General features: G+C 35.7%; 3 protein-coding genes across 6 annotated transcripts in view; 2 read left to right on the top strand and 1 right to left on the bottom strand.

Annotated features, from left to right (window-relative positions):
- Positions 1 to 20,185, top strand: part of LOC143729596 (uncharacterized) — a 700,608-nt gene that overhangs the window by 202,598 nt on the left and 477,825 nt on the right. The window lies entirely within an intron of this gene.
- On the bottom strand, positions 1,246 to 7,158 carry slc30a2 (solute carrier family 30 member 2). Its single transcript, XM_077220780.1, has 7 exons — positions 6,954 to 7,158; positions 5,293 to 5,439; positions 4,677 to 4,830; positions 3,872 to 4,091; positions 2,596 to 2,701; positions 2,162 to 2,296; positions 1,246 to 1,554 (listed from the first exon to the last, which is right to left on the bottom strand). The coding sequence occupies exons 1-7, from the start codon at positions 7,126 to 7,128 to the stop codon at positions 1,409 to 1,411; spliced, it is 1,083 nt and encodes a 360-aa protein (XP_077076895.1). The 5' UTR covers positions 7,129 to 7,158; the 3' UTR covers positions 1,246 to 1,408.
- LOC143729435 (uridine-cytidine kinase-like 1) overlaps positions 12,264 to 20,185 on the top strand; it is a 35,294-nt gene continuing 27,372 nt past the window's right edge. For 2 of the 4 annotated variants that reach the window (XM_077220677.1, XM_077220678.1), the window contains exons 1-5: positions 12,264 to 12,388; positions 13,853 to 14,079; positions 17,100 to 17,206; positions 17,869 to 18,039; positions 19,673 to 19,744. In XM_077220677.1, coding sequence (XP_077076792.1) covers positions 12,300 to 12,388; positions 13,853 to 14,079; positions 17,100 to 17,206; positions 17,869 to 18,039; positions 19,673 to 19,744 — 666 coding nt within the window. In that variant the 5' untranslated portion in view covers positions 12,264 to 12,299. The remainder of the gene's footprint in view (positions 12,389 to 13,852; positions 14,080 to 17,099; positions 17,207 to 17,868; positions 18,040 to 19,672; positions 19,745 to 20,185) is intronic. The other 2 variants (XM_077220679.1, XM_077220680.1) reach the window with 2 other exon arrangements.

The following is a 20,185-nucleotide window of genomic DNA, read 5'->3' as shown; positions in this document are numbered from 1 at the left end:
AAGACATTAGTGAGAGATCCATACAAAATCCATAATAACACTTGAGCAGAATCTCTTTTTAAGCCCTACAACACCATGCCGTAGTTTGCCGGACATTCACATTGATTACAGAACCGTGCTGATAGCAGACGCAGGCTGGATGGGGCATAATAAACCCCATTCTAATTGTTTTTAAGAAAGTCCTGTCAATACCCATCTTTTACCCTCCCAAGACCACGGACAGGCAATTACAGTAGATTCCTGCAATAATACCAGTCATCCAAGCAAAACCTTGCAAAGTCACAATAAAAAGGCTCACAGTGATGCCTCCAGGCCTCATATTTACAGCATAAGTGAACACACCCATGCTAAAGTTGACTAAAAAGAGGAATAAAAAATCCTCTTTTGGAAATTTATCTTAATGCCTTAATTTAAAAAATGAGGAAAAATCCAACCTTTAAGGACACCAATTTTCTTTGTGAATGAATAATGTATCGTAAATAAATAAATGTTCTTCCTTAAAATACAGAGTGCATAAGTCAGGACACCCCTATGTTAAATTCCCATAGAGACAGGCAGATTTTTATTTTTAAAGGCCAGTTATTTCATGGATCCAGGATACTATGCATCCTATTAAAGTTCCCTTGGCCTTTGGAATTAAAATATCCCACATCATCACACAATCTTCACCATACCTGATTGGCATGGGGCACTTTCCATAAGATCATCTCTCAATGCAAATCAAACCAGCTATTAGCCTAACTGAAATAACACCAAGCCAATCTCTAGGTATGGTGAAGATTGTGTGATGATGTGGGATATTTTAATTCCAAAGGCCAAGGGAACTTTATCAGGATGCATAGTATCCTGGATCCATGAAATAACTGGCCTTTAAAAATAAAAATCTGCCTGTCTCTATGGGAATTTAACATAGGGGTGTCCTGACTTATGCAACCTGTATTTTAAGGAAGAACGTTTATTTACAATACATTATTCTTTCACAAAGAAAATTGGTGTCCTTAAAGGTTGGATTTTTCCTCTTTTTTTATTAAGGCATTAAGATCAATTTCCAAAAGATGATTTTTTTATTCCTCTTTTTAGTCAACTTTAGCATGGGTGTGTTCACTTATGCTATCCACTGTATGTTCTGCCGCTCGGTTCACTTCATCTTTGCATACAGTATGTGAAGCTAAACCTCACCACTTCATGTTAAAGCTATTCCTCCTGTAAACCGATACACTTTTAAGATGGCATAGTGTATAATCGATAGAAATGCATTTGGCATGTACATCGGTCACATATTCATAATGATATGTAGATGATACATTTGCACAGTGTTTCCATTTCTGGCTTGGACCCTCAATGAAGCTTAATATGTGTGCATACATTTTATACAGGCAGTCTCCCCTCACCGGTGCACTCGGAGAACTTAGTCCGTAGGGTCCTGGCACTGCACGCAGTGGATCATGTCCTCACAATAAGGCTCCACTTGAATGGTTATGCTGTAAAAGCCAAATTTGGTCTGAAGGAGTTCAGTGGCTTCCTTTAAGACACTCTGAGGGTCGGCATTCTCCTCTAAAATGAGAGAGAGAGAGAAAAAAACAGTTTCGTTTAGCTTAAGTAGATGATCCTGTGCATGAATGAAATGAAGTAAAGCATGAAATGCAGAAGGATTTATTATCATTCTTCGATGCCATTTGTAGCTAGAAATTTTGATAAGTTGGGAATTCAGTATCTTATGTGTCAACTATTTTCTGTATTTTTGGCCCCCTTCCCACCAAAAAATAAATAAATCTGTTAAAAAAAAACCCAGAATATTGTGATTTGAAACCTTGAGGGTAGTAATATAAGTCTAACAGTAAACAATAAAGATTAATTTTCAATATAATTGTAAATGCATGCTATTTAATAACAGCGGAATTTAGTTAAATTGATAAATGGCTACATGCAAATTGATATTTGACTAATATTCTTATAAAAAACAAAAAATATATATTTTATTTAAAGAATATTGTTGCATTTTGCCCTAAAATAAAATAAAGTGATTGATGTACCAAATAACGTGTTCAACAGATTTAGATGAATAATATGATAATAATATGCATAAACCACAAGACGAATGAACATTAAAACAATAATAATATAACTGAGCTGTAAAACAAGAGTTATTTAATGAGCTTACCAATAGCTATGTGAACAGACAGCAGACTCTGGCCTGTGGTGAGAGCCCACAGGTGTAAGCTATGCATGGCCTTCACTGCCTTCAGAGACAGCAGAACCTCCTTCACTGAATTAAACTCGATTCCTTTGGGGACCCCTGAACACAGACACATGACACTGAGTTACAAGTGTAGCGGGAGACCTTCTGCGGGATTCATAGGTTGCATTTAAAGGTGATGCGTGTCATTTTTCTTTTGTGGGACTGTGTTGTGTTTGGAAACAGTCATTATTTCTGCAATCGGTGTCACTAGAGGTGCAGACATTACACACTTCACCTTTAAATAGAGATTTTTAAACCATGTGTACTATGCAACTAAAACAAATATACTGACATTGCATGCATATTTTAAATTATTGAGAATAATGCAACTGTCAATTATTGGATGTGAAAATTACCCTCCATGAGAATGCGGAAGACATCTCTTAGAATGGTAATGGTGGTGCCCAGGACGAACACAGAGAAGAGGAAAGTGCAAATGGGATCAGCTATTTTGTATTCTGGCTGTGTTAGAAGTTGGATAGAGAACAGGAAGTACTGATGCATTAAAGAACAAAATAAGATGGTTCTTTGCAAAGTGTCAAATTGAATTAGACTACAGATATCAGAAGAAACAATCTCCACTGAGGTGCTTTCAAGAGTCAGGGAAAGAAATCAATGTCCAATTCCTTATCATGGTGATTTGATAACTTTAAAAAAAAAATGGGGTCAGTAGGATTTTTCCCATGTTTTTTAAAGAAATATGAATCGTATTAATCTTTTTTTTAAATAACTGTTTTCTATTTTAGTAGAAATTTTAGGTAACGCTTCCTTTTACAGTCCTGTTCCCCATGTACATACATATGTACTTATTATAGTAATTACAATAACTGGGTAATAACTAGGTACTAACCCTGAACCTACCCTACCCACAACCTAAACCCATGTACTTACCTTATATTACTCAGTACTATCTAGGTAAGTACACTGTAAGTACTGTACTGTAAAATGAAGCGTTTCCAAATTTTTATAAAATTTTAATTAATTTTATGTATTTCTGTGATGCAAAGCTGAATTTTCAGCATTACTCCAGTCTTCAGTGTCACATGATCCTTCAGAAATCATTCTAATTTGCTGCTCAATAAACATTTCTTCTTATTATCGATGTTGAAAACAGTTCTTTTTATTATACTTGTGGAAACCGTGATACATTTGTTATTAGGATTCTTTGATGGATAAAAAGTTCAAATGAACAGCATATAAATATTTTAAATAGAAATCTTTTGTAATATTATATATTATTTGGTTATTCTGAATATTATTATTCTGAATAAAAGTCTCCCATTAATATATCTTTCATAAAAAAATCATACTGACCTTAAACTTTTGAATGCTACTGTAAATAATAATTACTTTCTTTTCTTTCTTAAAATAACAAATACATATATTGGTCATTAACCTTTTGTTATGCCATTAAATAAAACAAAATATTTAAAGACAATATAATTGACCCCTTTTGCTTATAAATATCCCTGGATCTTACTATTGCCTACAGGGAACAACTTTTATGTCCATTATTTACACAAAATATTCTGATTCATTGGCAAATGGAAGTTAATTGCACTGTAAATGCCATTTTATATTGACAGAGGTGAGACATTTTTAAGGTAATTCTTTATGTTAGTGTTAATTTACCCTGAAGAAGATGATAATGGCGGCCACCATGACTCCAAAGCTCTGTAAGAGATCCCCCAAAACATGAATAAATGCTGCTCTGACACTGGTGTTCCCATGATTACCCAGAAGGCTGTGGGAGTGGCCGTGGCCCACAGGGCTCATCCCATTCTCATCAATCTTGTGGTAGCCTGAACCGTGACTGTGGAAGGTCGTGGAGTGGTGCAGAATATAGGCCATTCTGGAATATAAACAATAATGCAAACAAAAGCATATCAATTTATACAAATTCTAGTCCTTACTGTTTAATTTTTTTTAAATTTAATATAGCCTCTTGAACAGAATAGAAAATACAATCTTATTGTACATACCTTAATTGATACTTAAAGACTTTATTTCCAATAACTGAGATTTTATATCAAAATTATACAAAAAGTATTGCTACTTTAGCTTCTTGTAATTCCAATGTTAAAGTCACCAATTATTAATCAACATTGACAATTCTTATTTTTTATGGAATATTGCAGTATTTATTCTAAATTATTTATCCATGCACATCATTATATTTTTTTCATGTGCACTCGTAATCTTTAATAAAAATAAATTCTGGTGTTTACTGGCGCGAGGGCGGGACAACCTGTCACTCGTATGACATCACAGCAATAGCAAACCACGACCATCCAATCAATTCCCGATGGACGAAATCAAGTCCCGCCCCTCATTTTTTCTTGTTCGGAAGCATGCAGTTACACTCGGATATACGTCACAATAGGGGGAAAAGACTATCGCAACTTCTGTTAATTCGTAGGAATGTCTGTCTACTCACACGATGTTGACCACGACTGCACAACCTGAGGTGACGAGCATCACACTGCCTTCAATTTCATAATCATTTTTTACTATCCTCTCAATGGCAAGGTAGACCAACACCCCAGTCACGATCCAGATGGACATTACGGATACCAGGGCTCCCAGAATCTCTGTGAGACGTTTATTTGAAACAAATAGGGTTTGGCATCATATTGCAAAGTCTTCAAATCTGCTTTAAAGGAATAGTTCATGCAAAAATAATGACTTAAATTTCAGCCTGCTTCTCATTAGAAGCTATCTTATAACCTCAGAAGATGAAGAATTTAGCACATCAATTGTATGGATTTCGTTTGTGATGTTTTTGTTGTTTTAAGAGCTTGACAGACAGATGTGGTCACTATGAATTAATGTTGTATGGAAACAATGTATTTTCAACATTTCTCCTTTGCTAAACATGCATGGGAAAAAACAGCATATGGGTTTGGAAGAACATTAAGGTGAGTGAGTCAAATTGTCCTTATTTTTTTGGGGAAATATTTCTTTAATTTATAGGCATGATTTAGATTTAACATTTTCAACATCAACCATGTTTGTAAAATGAATTAGTCAGGATTGAGATGGGATGGACTCACCTGATCTGTGCCAGCCGAAGTTCATTCTCTTGGTGGGTGGTCTTGAGGAGATCCACAAGGAAAAGATACTGACCATCATACTGCCAAAATCCGTCAGAAGGTGAGCTGCATCCGTCATAATGGCCAGACTGTGTGCTAGATAACCACCTGCAAGAACAGCAGAGAAGACGAAGAAAGTATGAGAGGTACACTCCTAAAAATAAAAGTTTTTGCCATAGAAGAACCATTTTTGGCTCCCCATAACCTTTCAGTGAACGGTTCCTTTTTTTCTTAGTGTGAATAATATATTTTAAAAATCTAAAGAACACTCAAAAAAGGTTGTGCACTTTACATAATATATTTATATTTAGTTTACTTATAATAATTGTGTTTTTTGACTTGAAAGATCCACGTAATTATGTCTCAACTTAACAGTACAAAATCCCAACGCATTGACTAAACACAAACCATTTATGTTAAGTAAAAAATTCTTACATCCAGAGGGTGGCAGTATAATGCGACGCCAACTGCCATTTTGCCCTAACTTTATTTGATTGTGTTCAATCTGCTTAAATATATTTAAAATTTGTGTTGGATTACATGGATGATTTGTGTTGCATTAACTGAAACTGGGCGGTGCTTGTTAGTTCCCAGTGTGCTTTGCATATGGTTGAATTAAGAGAGAATAAATGTTAAAATTAAGTGTTATTTTATATTTTTTTGAGAAATTAGAAAAGGGGAAGACTTGATAGTGTGTAATTGTGTTTAATGTTCAATTACTTTGGAATTATTAGAACCATTTAAATTACAGTGGTTTACATTGTGGCGAAGAGTGAAGCATTTTGTCTGGCTGTGACTGATTAAATTATTTTCTACGGCTTGGGTTGAAGGAGCATGTATGTCTCAGCATTTAAAATGCTAATATGTGCTACTGCTAGCAAATAGCTAGCTATAGTCTATCAACTTAATCATGTGTCACTAAAATAAGTGAAATATTAATGGATGAATGAATCTAAAAATTACCTGAATTATGTCAGGAAGCCTTTAAATATTCACTTTGAGACTATTTTAATTGGGTCGCTTAAAATGACTTAATTCCATGATGTTGAAGTTACATGAACAAATTATGTTAGTTTAACGTAACCCAGTTATGTGGAACCTGTTGAGATAAAAAAGTTAATTAAAGCCAACATATCATTTTTTTGAGTGAACCTTTTTCCACTATAAAGTACCTTTTGTGAAATGTAAAGGTTCCATGGATGTTAAGGGTTCTGCATGGAACAACTTTGCACCTCAAAGACAAAGCAAAATGCATGGCTGATGTTTTTTTACATATATGCAATAGTTAAACTCAGTGGTAAGTCTGTGCCGCAACTTAAAATGTAATTTAGCCTACAATATATATGAGAAGTAATGTTACATTTCTGCCAGTTCTTGAACATTTCTAGCTTCAACATTTAATAAACCCCATAAAACAGAGGTGTCAATTCCAGGTTTCAGAAAGTAAAAGTCCTGTGTTTATTCCACCCAATTAACTTCAATTTCACTAATTAATTCTATCTCCTGGCTGAAAAACTGTGCTAATTAGCAAATCCAGGTGATTGGAACAAAATACTGAGGAGGACTTTTACTTTCTGAACCTGGACTTTACACCTCTGCCTTAAAAGACACAGTGTTCTTACCTATGACTTCTCCAATCATGAAAACCAGACAGACTATGGAGGCGATGTACAGTTTCTTCCTTGCTATGAGTTTCTCACGGCTCTCATCGCACACTGCTTTTTTTCCATGGCAATGAGTTCCGACGGGCCTCTTCAGTTCGATGGCACCAGACATATCCCCATTTCCCAAAGGCATGTCTGGACAACCTTCTTTGGAACCTGAGAATTCACTATAAGAAGAAACCATGATGTGCAACGAGACCATTTCAATGACTTTTAAAACTCTCAGCCTTCACATACTGCAATAACCCTTGGCTCAGGCAGTTATGTAAAGTTCATTATGCAAATTTGACAACATCATATAAAAATCACATGTGGCCTGCAGAAGCTCTGGCATTTCTGCACAACCAGCAGTTTGGAGGATGGATGGATGGATATCATGAAAGTTACATGATATCAATTCAGACACAGTATAAGTATAGTATATGTTTTATATAAAAATTTGTATAGTACAAATGCTTTGTGGGGGGAAATACAGTGCATGCCATGAACACACAGATCAGCCTGAGTTTAAATCTGCTGACTAGTGGTTTTCGACCCTTCTGTCTTGTGTGTTGATGAGAGAGACGCAATGATGGAGCTAATGGGGCGGAAAGCGCAATGTCGGTCCGCATGAGATAACCAGAGTACTGCATCACACGCGCGCACACACACACACACACGCGCGCGCGCGCTCACGAGCGCTGCTGAAAGGAGGCAGTGGAGTGGAACACGGCGTCTGTTTAATCCCCCCACTGGGACACACAGACATGATACACTGGATGATTTTTTGTTTTGTTTGTTTGTTTAGTCCAACATAGTGCATTCATCGTCCAACAATATTCAGAAAACACATATAGGTTTTCTGATCTCGTGATACTTTGGCCATATTCTACTTATTGACTTTTAAATCAGTATTCATTTGCATCGTTTACTATTATTAAAATACAATAGAAATATAAGAGTGTTAAAATTAGGGTGTGTCTCAGTTTGGCTCGGTTAATTTTTTTTAATTTTTTTGAGTGTGCAAATTTTATGATTTGTATCATTTTACCCTATCTTAACGTTTTATTTTATTATTTACTTTTACAGTAAACTATTGTTAAAATCATGTTTTTTAAATAAAAACGCAAGGCACCTTATAATTTACGGAGCAAAAGTTTGTTCCCAGAAGCATCACATGATTTGATTATACTTTAATTGTAATCTTATGCACATTATTTTGTTTTATGTTGTTTAGTTAATGCTTAATTAGTAGCCTGTATTATATCGGTGACATGTACAGCTATACCAAAATGGCTCATGTAGCCTAATGCCTGAAACGGGTTTTTTCTTCGGTATTTGGTATTTTCTTTTACTGTGAAATTATCGCACGGTTCAAGAGCATTTGTATGGGCTATGTTTAGATGCTACAATTCACATTCCTCCTCTAACAGTTTCTCATCTGTATCTCATTCAATATATTATGAATTAGCCCCTTGTGTGGTAATGTGCATGGAGATGTTTACAGTTTGGCAGAAGGCTCCACTCTGGCTGAAACATGCTGTCGATGATGTGGCAATGCAAAGCATGACATCAGGGTCCTTTAATATCATTGGCTTACACACTGGGTCAAGACTGTAGAATTTGTTGTGCATTGATTTTCTGATATAAATGACGAGCATTTTGATATTTGAATATCAAAATATGTATTTTTATTTCTTAAAAATATTTCTGAAATCAATGCAGTTTAATTAACATTACAGTTTTTAACATTAGCTACTATGAATGTTGATTAAAAAAAATATTAATAATAGTTTTAAAAATAACGTTATCACTTTACAGCACGTGCATTTCTCCCGTTTCTTCTCTCTTAAAGACAGAAAGAGCAAGCTGGGCAGATTTTCAATTTGAGAAAATATAGCGCTATACAGAATATCCGGAGTAATTACATCCAATTCTACACAACACAATCTACTTCTCAGCTGCTTTGTTTTCATGTGCTTCAACATGACCTGTTGATGCACCAAATACCATGATGTACCATTCTCTGAAACACCGTTTTTGTTGCAGGCTAAAAGTGAGATTTTATTTGTTACAACTGGAAAACGACTAGCCTACCAAGAAAAATATTTTACTTGCACTATAGTTTATCTCCTGCTGGACTCACTAATTTTGGCGCATATGTTTTCTACGCGGTTTCAATCATTGTTCTGTTCCTCGTCATCATCCTCAATATCACAAAAAATGCATAGGCTAAGCTACTTTATACAGCTTTGGTTTGTGAAAATTGTCAATGTTTTAACAGGAGTAATTCATGCCTTTGTGTAATTTTATGTCCAGCGCAAATTGTGATGTTTTCGTAGGCTATATTCATGATAAATACCGACGGATTTTCGTTATACCAGTAGGCTACTCTTTATCTGTTATTTAGGCATAGCCTAATAATGTACCGAGTTACATATTTCATCGCTTAATAAAAATCGAAATATTATTTTTCTACCAGGAAGCTGCTCAAGAATAGCTAAATGACACACTATTTATAAACATTATGGATAATGATGGGTTATCATTTCTGAGTACACGTTAATTTGTATTGCTCTTTTTCATTTTGGCAACTCAAGTGTATATCTGTCCATGGTGCTGAAACTCTTCTCGCACCTGCTTGCTTTAGTAAAGAAAGGGGGCAATGACGATTTTGATGCAATATGGTTTTATCTGATTTTATTCAAAGAAACATAATGAAAAGCTTATATCGTGTGTAATCTCCATATGGAAGTCATAATATGTCGATTTTGCTCACTAAAGTTCCCTGAGGCTATTGCTCAAAAAAGGCTTCTGTCCAAAATCAACTCAAGCATGAAACGAATCTTTTCATTAAAACTATAAGCATCTCAAGCACAGCATACTACACATATTTAAATGATGGACTGTGTTAAGAATACACGTGAATGCCTTTCGTAAGGGAACTAAATTTGGCGCATATTGTTTTCGAATTAGTCACAATGTGGAAACATCGGACTCCATCTGTTCGCTACAACAGGTCATGTTGTAAGGGATTTTGAGAATTAAGTTGGAAAATATCAAAAGATTTCTGTTCTCAATAAGAACTAATTTCTCCCCCCAAAAATTTCAATTTTATTGTGCAAATTTCCAGACCATGCATTTTCGAATCACACTAATATCTCCAATGCAAATTGATAATAATAATAATAATAATAAAAAGGCCTATATGAAATAGATTATTATTTTACCTGTTACATTTTAAGGAGTATATTTTGCCATTTCTTTCGTTGATGAGATGCGATTTCTCTGAAGTCGGTGGAGGATCCATGGTCCCCGTGCAGCGTCAGTGAAAAGTGAAGAAAGAAAAAAAACGAATTGCGAGCGAAATTTAAAATATGCTTTTTAAATTAGACGGCAAAATAAAAATTCTTCCAAGTCATTTTCGGAGGATTCAAAAACATGAGTGAAAGCACTCATTGCGTCAGGTCCACCGAAAGGAGAAAACAGGATTGCGGTCAGTAATTCCGATGCTGTATGCGGAGCTGGCAAACTTGGCTGTGGCGGAGATCGGATGGATGTGGTGCAGAAGATTCAGCAGTCCAGTGAACTCATTTACGAATCTTACTATGGCGAAGGCATGGCTATTAATATTCATGAGCTAAAGGAGAGCAACGTCATCATTACAGACGTAATATTCACAAGCCAGTCGTTCGCCATTGGAAAGCTACCAAGCAACGTCACCAGGACGTAATTAGTAGCCTAATTAAGGGTTAAGCCTTAGCTGAGGATCCGCAAAGGGTGGAAGAGCTTGGTTTTACGGGAATAAAGTGTGCGTCTGTTGGGAATTAAACAATAGCCTATGCCTTGTGTTTGGGACAACTGCGCAATTGTGGCTGCAGTGCAAAGGGGTGCACGTGTCTGTAAGACGGGAATGGAAAAGTTATTTTCAATTCAAGGCATTTTTTGTAAATACGAAAAAATTAGGAAGAGCCTCATGGCGCAACCAGACAGTTTACACAAAACGTCTTACATACGCATACTGTTTAAAAAACAAACAAATAAACGTCGGCATAGCCTGAGAGTGTTTATATTATAACTAATTTAGCAGAAGTTTGATTTTACTAAAAATATTTCTGTAAACCAGGGGTTTCCAAACTCAGTCATGGACATCCAACCTGCCTGGAAGTTTATGGCTAATTGGGACTACATTTCGAGTCTCCCAGATAAACCTTATTAAAAAAATTTTTTTTTAAATAATAACACAAATTATATTTCACTATCACTAAAAATAATGCTTTATGTATTTTTGGGATTTTTTTAATGCGAAATATTAACTAGCCTAAATGACTCCCACTCCACCTATTATTGACGGTCTCTGCCTCCTGATTCAAAAATGAAACTTGAATTATCATGAAACCATTAAAATGTTTTTTGTGTTTACTCAATTAAGTTATATAAACAATTGCATAGAATAGCCTACTGTATATATTTTCTGTATTATTTGTAATTTAATTCATAAAAAAATGATTTTGTGTCTGTCCCTATGTTCTGGTCAACTCTGTTACCTGCAAAGCATTTGTAGAAAAAGCATGTGACTTGCACCAAATGATGTCATTTCCTCTGGCTTGAAACTCTGGAAAGCAGTGATGTCAGTCATTATTCCTCACTCATTGATTTGTACAAAATATTTAGAATACACCAATAGTAGATTAATCATTTGTCAAATCTATTATTGTTATATTGCAGTGAATCTCTCATTCACTTTTTAAAAAATTATAACAATGCGAAAATCTATTTTTTTACAGTCTATGGTGAAAACCCATAAAATTCTATTTTTAGACATGCCATGTGGTATCTGGTTTGAGGTTAGCAACCTGTTATCGTCAACCCAATTTGTCTATAACAGAGTTGACAGATTTTTCTGTTAGTAGGCCTACATTGAAGTTTAAGATCAGCAAATAATGAAAATATTGAATTTAAAGTGCATTCTATGAAAATGAAAAAGTTGAACAGAAAAAAAATCATATTTTTTGTTTTCTTTCTCTACTTGAAATGTACCCGCAATTCTGGAATGAGTACGTGCTAGCTAGTTCAGGTGTGTTGGATCTAAACCTTGTTTTATACGAGGTTTACATTTGATTTATTCAAATAAACAAATATAATAATAGGATAGTAATATATAGTAGGCCTATTAGCCTATATATAAAGTGATACAATAAAATTAAGTCGAATGAAAAAAGAAGCACTGTTCAAGCGTTTACTCCGTTTTTAATATGCGCCACCGCGCCACCACAAGCGTGACGTAAACGCACTTCCGGACATGCGTTGTTCGCGGCACAAAACATGGCGATGACAACGAGCCAAAACGATGTCCAGGTGCAAAAGAAACAAGAAGGAGAGGAGGATGATCAGTCGATGTCTAGATCTGACAGGTGAGTAGAACAAGTGCCTGCCGAGCTCAGCTAATGAGATTAGTAACTGATCTGGTTGACAAATAAAGGACAGTGTTGTTTTGACAAGTGGCAAGAGTACAGAAAAGGGACACAAGTTACACAGTCAGTGTAACGTTACCTGCTTGTTTGGTCTTATTTTTTGTCTGGTTGAGATCTAGAACTCAAACAGAATGAGCAGTTATTTTTTTTTCTGGAGCTGGAGCAAAATCAAATCAAATCAATGGAAGAATGAGTCGAATGAAGATGGCTGTATTGCAGTTCAATTTAAAGCAACATGCAGAATTAAGATATATAAACGCAAGCATTAACGTTAAGTTACATTTATTTTGAATGCTAATAGTCGATATTATCCAGTTTTAGTTGTCAAATCGAAAATACGCTATTTGGGTAGTGTTTATATGTATAAGATGACGATAAAGATATAGTTCTAAAAATCGTTCTCAGCATTAAAGAATAGCGGAGTCCACACCACAGCTATAACGATATCTGCACAGAGAAACGATATCGTTGGAATTACGTTCAGAACGATTTTATTCAGCTGAATAGCGATAAAAACATTGACAGCCAATCAAAATCCATCCTGCTGTAACGAGCTCGAGCATTTAAAGTGACAGTCAAGCACTCGCCTAAAATAAACTGAACGAAAGCGTCAGCTGGTGTGGATGCTAATAGTTATCTCTTTAGTAATCGTTCTTGGTGTAAATGAGCAATACATGCCCGTTAGAGTTTCATGTGTATATATAACCTGATATTGAGAAAATATAGATATTTATAAACTTATAATGCATATTTCCATTAACTTATCACAATTTTTAATCGCCTTTTAGCCTTCTTTTTATCAACAAGAGCCTAATGTGACACACATTCCTTGTATTCCTTCCAAAAAAATCCAAAGAATCATCAAAACAGTTAACGCACACCACATGTCACAACAGCACAGACAATAGAATGTCATGTTTAATCCACATAAGCCTAGTCTTTCAAAGCAAACATCCTGACCTTTTTAGCACTGCCATTGTGTAATGGACTGTACTTCAATTTAATGATTCATCAGCGCCAGTGAGTGTCCAGTGTCTGTCCATGTGATGAGAGTCTTACTCAAACGAGGCTCCGGGTTTGGCTGAGCAGATGTGTGGTTTCCTGGACAGGATATGAAGAAAGCTCCTAGTCCCTCTACCACACTAATAGAAATGATCATGTGAGCAGCTTTTTCTGAGGGCATCACAAAGACCCAGATTTCCTCAAGCTCTCTGTGAAACAGTGTCCAATAGCTATGCTCAGGTCAAATGGGGCCGTTCATGATTATAAAGGCATGTCTGATGGCGATGTGGACACTCACACTTACTTCTTTGCTATCAGTTATTGGTGATTGTTAAGTGACACAAAAATGTTTCGTTAATGCAAATCCCATTGTGCTACTTTATAAAACATAATGTTTTGCAGTTTGATTTGTTTGTCCTTAATTCGTGGTAGTGGCGAGGATTCTCTCGATGGCCTTATGAGACCCAGATGTCCCCTTACGCCTTCGCTGTCCCCGAGGAAACGGACCACCAGCCAAAGCAAAACTGAGCCTCCACTTCTAAGGACAAATAAGAGGACAATCTACACTGCAGGGCGACCACCCTGGTATAACGTTACTGGGACCACCTTTAAAGAAGCCTTTGTGATAGGTACGACACACATGCATACCTTTACTACATTCGATTACCCCAAATCAGTCTTATGTAAAGTGCAATGAATTATCACATTTGACAAAAGATTATTAAAACATTGCACAATAAGTCATTTATTAAGAAAATGAAATGGGTCTAATTTAGGTTTCATATTTTATTAATACTGTATTAAACTCATAAGGGACTAAAAAATAAAAATAAAAAAGCATACATGTAAAATGGAGTATAATAAAAACTCATAAGGCTAATACAGAATTAATGTTTTTGTTTTTTCTTGTTTGGAGAATATAGACATTACTTGCTCTAAATATGATACATGAAATATACACTATCGTTATAAAATTTGGGCTCAGTAAGATTTCTTATGGTCACCATTGCTGCATTTATTTGATCAGAATATATAAAAGTGTCATATTTTTTAAATTCATATTATTGCCATTTAAAATAACTTTTGTCTGGTTTTAAAGTATTTTTAAAATGTAATTTATTCCTGTGATGACAAAGCTGAATTTTCAGCATCATTACTCCAGTCTTCAGTGTCACATGATCCTTCAGAAATCATTCTAATATGATGATTTGGTGCTCAGGAAACATTTCTGATTATTATCAATGTTGAAAACAGTTTTGCTGCTTATTAATTGTGTGGAAGCGGTAATACAATTATCTTAGGATTCTTTGACGAATAGAAAGTTCAAAAGAACATCCTTTGATTTTTGAAACAGAAATTTTTGTAACATTACAAATGCCTTTTCTGTCCCTTTTGCTTAATTTAATCCATCCTTGCTGAATAAAAGTATCAATTTCATATATTAAAAAAATCATATATATCTAAAGCATGTTTAAAATCTTTTGTGGAACTTTCCCAGAAAACATTAGTATTGCAGGGTTTACACTTTTGTCGTGTGAATCTGGTCTGAGCTCTCTGAGGTCATTAGTATGCAATCTATTACTTACAAAGAGCCTGTCGTACGGCTTACAATTTCACACTTGGATGTGCTCCAGTCAATTATTCCTGTAAAAAAAAAAACCGAAGTCTGGTGTGACTGTCATCCCTGCTCGCTCGGTCAGAGAGAAACCAATAAATCCACCCAAGTGGAATGATCTTCCCTTAACCAAAGGTCAGAGAAACAGGGAGGCGAGAGAGGACATAAGAACACTAAAGCAGTTTTAAGTAACTTTACTCCATGGGACAACAAGAAGCTTTTTGTTATTCCCACTGGTGGCACATCTTGTTTTCTTTATGGCCTTTTATTCTAGAAATCTATCTAATACGATCTGAAAACTTTAGTATCTGAAAATGAAGTGGTCAGCATAATGTCTTGCGTGACTGGCTTTTGTATAATGTAGTCAGATGAGTTTTGTAATCCAAGCAGATTTTTGGTTATGTTACTATAAGTCTGGAGAGATCATGGCAATTTTTTATATTAGCTAACTATTTGTAACTATTATATTAGCATAGTGAACTGAAAACCATGTTGTAGTTATTTTTTAAATATATTTTTGGTTGATTTTCTTCACAGCTATTTTTGCAATAAAAAGTTACCTTGATAATTATAAAGTAGCTGCAAAATTAATATTTATATATCATGATTGTTGTGACAAGTTATTGTTTGCATCATAGTGGATGGTGGACAATAACCAGGTTTTGCAATTGCGACTTAAAAAAAGTATACAAGTAAAGCTGGGTGACAAGAAAGACACATTTATATTTTTTTGTAATGCAATGAATATTTAATTTATGTAATTTTAATGAAATAATTATTTGATTCCCAAGCAACCAGCAAGAATTCTGCCTCCCACAGATTATATGCCTATGAGGAACACAGATAAGTCCTGTCACTTTAAGAAAGTACAGGTGGACACCTGTCCACAGAATCTGTATCATCCATTCCAACCTCTCCAACAACATGTGTAAGACCAAAGAGCTGTCAAATCTCATGGACCAGACCAAGAAGCTTGGAGAGAAGGAGACTTGTTGGTGTGATTATTCGGAAATGGAAGAAATGCAAAATGAAAAATCAGTCTGGAGCTCCATGCAAGATCTGGCCTCATGGGGTAAAGATGATCCTGAGAAAGGTGAGGGATCAGCCCAGAAGTACACGGGAGGAGCTTGTTAATGATCTCAAGGCAGTTGGAAGCAGAGTCACCAAGCATACCATTGGTAACACACTACGCCTCAGTGGATTGAAATCCTGCAGCGCCCGCAAGGTCCTCCTGCTCAAGAAGGCACATGTACAAGATGGGTTGTAGTATGGTCTTCCAGCGTGACAATGAGCCAGAACATACCCCCCCAGGCAACAAAGGATTGGCTCAAGAAGAAGCACATTAAGGTTGTGGAGTGGCCTAGCGAGTCTCCAGACCTTAATCCTATAGAAAATCTGTGGAGGGAGCTGAAACTTCGAGTTGCAAAGCAACAGCCAAGAAACCGTAAGGATTTAGAGAGTGTCTGTAAAGAGGAGTGGACCAAAATCCCTCCTGAGATGTGTGCAAACCTGGTGAACAACTACAAGAAACAGATGACCTCCGAGCTTGCAACAAAGGTTTCTCCACCAAGTACTGGGGATCAAATGCTTGTTTCACTCACTGAAATGCAAAATAATTTATAACCTTATTTAATGTGTTTTTTTTTTTTTTTTTTTTTTGATATTCTGTCTCTGTGTTAAAATCAACTTACCATTAAAACATTTTGGACCCTTCATTTCTTTGTGAGTGGGCGAACTTACAAAATCAGCAGGGGATCGAATGATTGTAAGCCATGTTATTTATTATCGTAAAGCACAATGAATCTAAAAGCATGTTGTTGTTTTTTTTGGGAACCTTAATATAAATTCATACAAGGTGTCTTGTATTGGTATAAGTTTCTCGAACATGATTTTGATCAGGGGGTTTGCTTGACAGCCGCTTTTGAATTCAGATGTTACCTTAATAAAAGCAGAAAAATTCATGGTTTTTATGGTGCATTAAATTTTTGTTCTTTGTGCATTTGAACAAGCTACATCTTCTGGTGTGTCCTCCAGGTCTGTGTGGAGGGAGCGCCTCTGGGAAAACCACTGTGGCCAATAAGATCATAGAGGCTCTTGATGTTCCTTGGGTTGTTCTGCTTTCTATGGACTCTTTCTACAAGGTACTTTTTAAGACCCAGAATACATCTGCTTTGGACTTCCTGTCCTTTTAAGTGAGCAGCTATTGTTTCTAGTTGTATTTGCAGACTGCTGTGCCATTAAGTGCTCCAAATGGAACTTCTTCATGTGTTGAAACTATTGAAGCATTAATGTCATTTGGTCCTGCTCCTGTTGGATGTGCTGAAACACTATAAGGTCTATTCATTAATCCTTATTTGATTTAATGGCATATCCTTCAGCCTATTAGTGGTCTAATTAAGTGGCTCAATCAGTCAATCTGTTTCTTTATGGTCGGAATTCTACAGGACGCTTTCTTTGAATATTACCTTTTTTTGGTTATTCTTTGGTTACAACATTTCTGCACCACCATCATTTTTTTTTTATCTTTAATGCCCGGGTATACTTCATTTAATTTCTGCGTTCCGCTTATTCACTCAACTGTGTGTGAGCCTTTCAAAGTATACTCCTTTAAGCCATCAGGGCTTTGTTTTCAAGCGCTCAAGTCACTCGCACAAGCGCTGTTGTGCGCTCTCCGTCCACGTGGACTCAAAAATTAGGCTGCACGCAGACAGAGATGACACAAATTGTGGACTGTCGAGGAACACGGGCGGACGAAGTATACTTGTTAACGTATTTTTAACTTCTTTTTCTTGCTGATTGGCAGGTTTTGAGTAAAGAGGAGCAGGAGTTGGCAGCCAGAAACGAGTACAACTTTGATCATCCTGATGCCTTTGATTTTGAGCTGCTGGTAACTGTGTTGAGAAAACTGAAAAAGGGCAAGAGCATCAAAGTGCCTGTGTATGACTTCACCACCCATAACCGTCGCAAGGAGTGGGTAAGCATGTGTGTGATTGCCTGCCCTGGTTAGTATGCATGAGCCTATATAGACACATGCATGCTAGTGATAGCTTTGTTTTTCTCTACAAAATAAAGCTGTGTAGTTTCTGCATCACCCAGTAGAATTTGCAAAAATGACGTTGATGCTCAAACGAACATAGAAAACATTTTCGGGGAAAACACACCTACAAACAGTTTACTTGCATTTGCCTTTGTGTATTAAGCTGGGATAGATGAATGTTTTAGCATAGAATAAATTACTAGTGCTTTATTGCTTTATGTGGGATGCAACAATGCAATGTAATTGTTCTATTACTATATGTTCTAGTTCTATGATGCCACATTGTGGCAGAAGAACATTACCATAACATGAATAAACTGATTATTATATGATTATTATCTCTGAATTAATTTAATTGAACTCATATACTTTTATTTTAACACAAAACAAAACAAAAAAACAAGTTGACATTTCAATGATTTGTTGAATTTTTTGTTTCTTTAGCCAATTTGCAATTTCATGCCTGACAGAAAAAAAGCAGTACCAGTTAAACCACAGCACTATAATGACGTCAGTTCAGACATGATTATTTAGGGACTGTGCTGCCTTTTATTGTCTTCCTAAAATTTAAGGTTTAATTTCTCCATAAATTGATTGGAATGTTGATGAGTGATAAAGGGAGATATCTGGTTCTGTGGCATACACAGGCCACGTGTGCTGATCAATACAGAATGAGTGGCCATTGACGGGAAGCCTCATGGTAGTGCATCTGTCTTAATGGGATCATGACACCATCAGGATTCCCCTTATTCTGAAGCAGGGAAGCATGGAGGAAATGCATCACTGCACACTTCCACAGTCTCTCCCTGCTCTGCCTCAGTTTATTAACATCATATTTGAAGAGAAAAATAGTTGTAGTCCAGAACAAGCACTTCAAGGCATTTTTCGGGTTGCTTTTGTTTACCTTATTTTTGGATAATTTGATCAGTTAGAGTATAAATATTTTTTTAATATTAAAAAGCTTAATATTGATTAATTATAATTGAAGATTTTATCAATGCATTGTTATATTATATTATATTATCAGGGCTCAACAATAAGGACTGCACAATGAAAAAAGCTTGGGACAGTTGATGGATTTCTCACTTTCTCAACTGGGCCAGTGCTGCGTTGTCGCAAAAGTTTATCATTTGCACATGCTTTTAAGTCTGGTCAATTTAAACATTCAAGTGATTTTTAACCGTTCAGATTTAAGTGCAAAAATGCACAAAAGAGCATGCTGTTTTCTCTACAGAGAGCCGAGTCTGAAGACATGTTGAACTTTATATTAGTTAGGCTAGGAGTTTTTTCTGGGGTATCGAAATTGGAATCAATCGAGAATTGTGAAATTTCACTGGAATCCAAAATTTTGATGGCTTATTTATTATATTACAATGTTACATGGGTCAAAACAATAAAACTTTATTTATGTATTCATTCAAATATATATTTATTTTTTTGATGGGGCCAGTGAAAATTTTGGCAGGGAAAAAAATCCTTAGAGTTGAGCCCTGTATATTGTGTTATATGCTGTGTTATATGCTATGTTATTACTGGTCATTTGATATTCTGTTTATGATCCTTAATGCAGAAAACTGTCTATGGGGCCAATGTTGTGATATTTGAGGGAATCTTGGCTTTTGCCAACAAGGAGCTTTTAAAGGTAAGCCTCAAATTGAACTTGTCGCACTGGGCATTATATAAAAGTGTCAGCTATAATCTCTAAGTGTGGTTTGTGATATCACAAAGGAACTTTAGTAAAAGAGGGGAAGAATTACAGAAACCTTCATGGCCTGATGTATAGAAGAGCATCATGGGAGTCATAAAGCAGAGAGGGAAAAATGGAGGTGTAGTAAAAGATAAGGTCAAATGAAAAGAGAGATGTGTAATGATAGGAAGAGACTAGAGGGAGTATTATGTATTATATATTCCCACAGGTTAGTGATGGATGCCGAATGACCATAAAACGTTTTTGTTTTTTCTTAGAAGTACTGCATCCATGCTCATGACACCGTTTTCACTGGGTTTAATAGAAAGTTCAAAAGAACAGCATTTAATTTAAAAATCTTTTTGTAAGATAAATGTCTTTGTATACAGTATACAG

The sequence above is a fragment of the Siphateles boraxobius genome, unplaced genomic scaffold (genome assembly GCF_051911475.1).
Source record: "Siphateles boraxobius isolate OS27281-9 unplaced genomic scaffold, OSU_SipBor_1 8, whole genome shotgun sequence".
Lineage (NCBI taxonomy): Eukaryota > Metazoa > Chordata > Actinopteri > Cypriniformes > Leuciscidae > Siphateles > Siphateles boraxobius.
The sequence above is the reverse complement of the archived record's forward strand: the minus strand, read 5'-3'. Positions and strand labels throughout refer to the sequence as shown.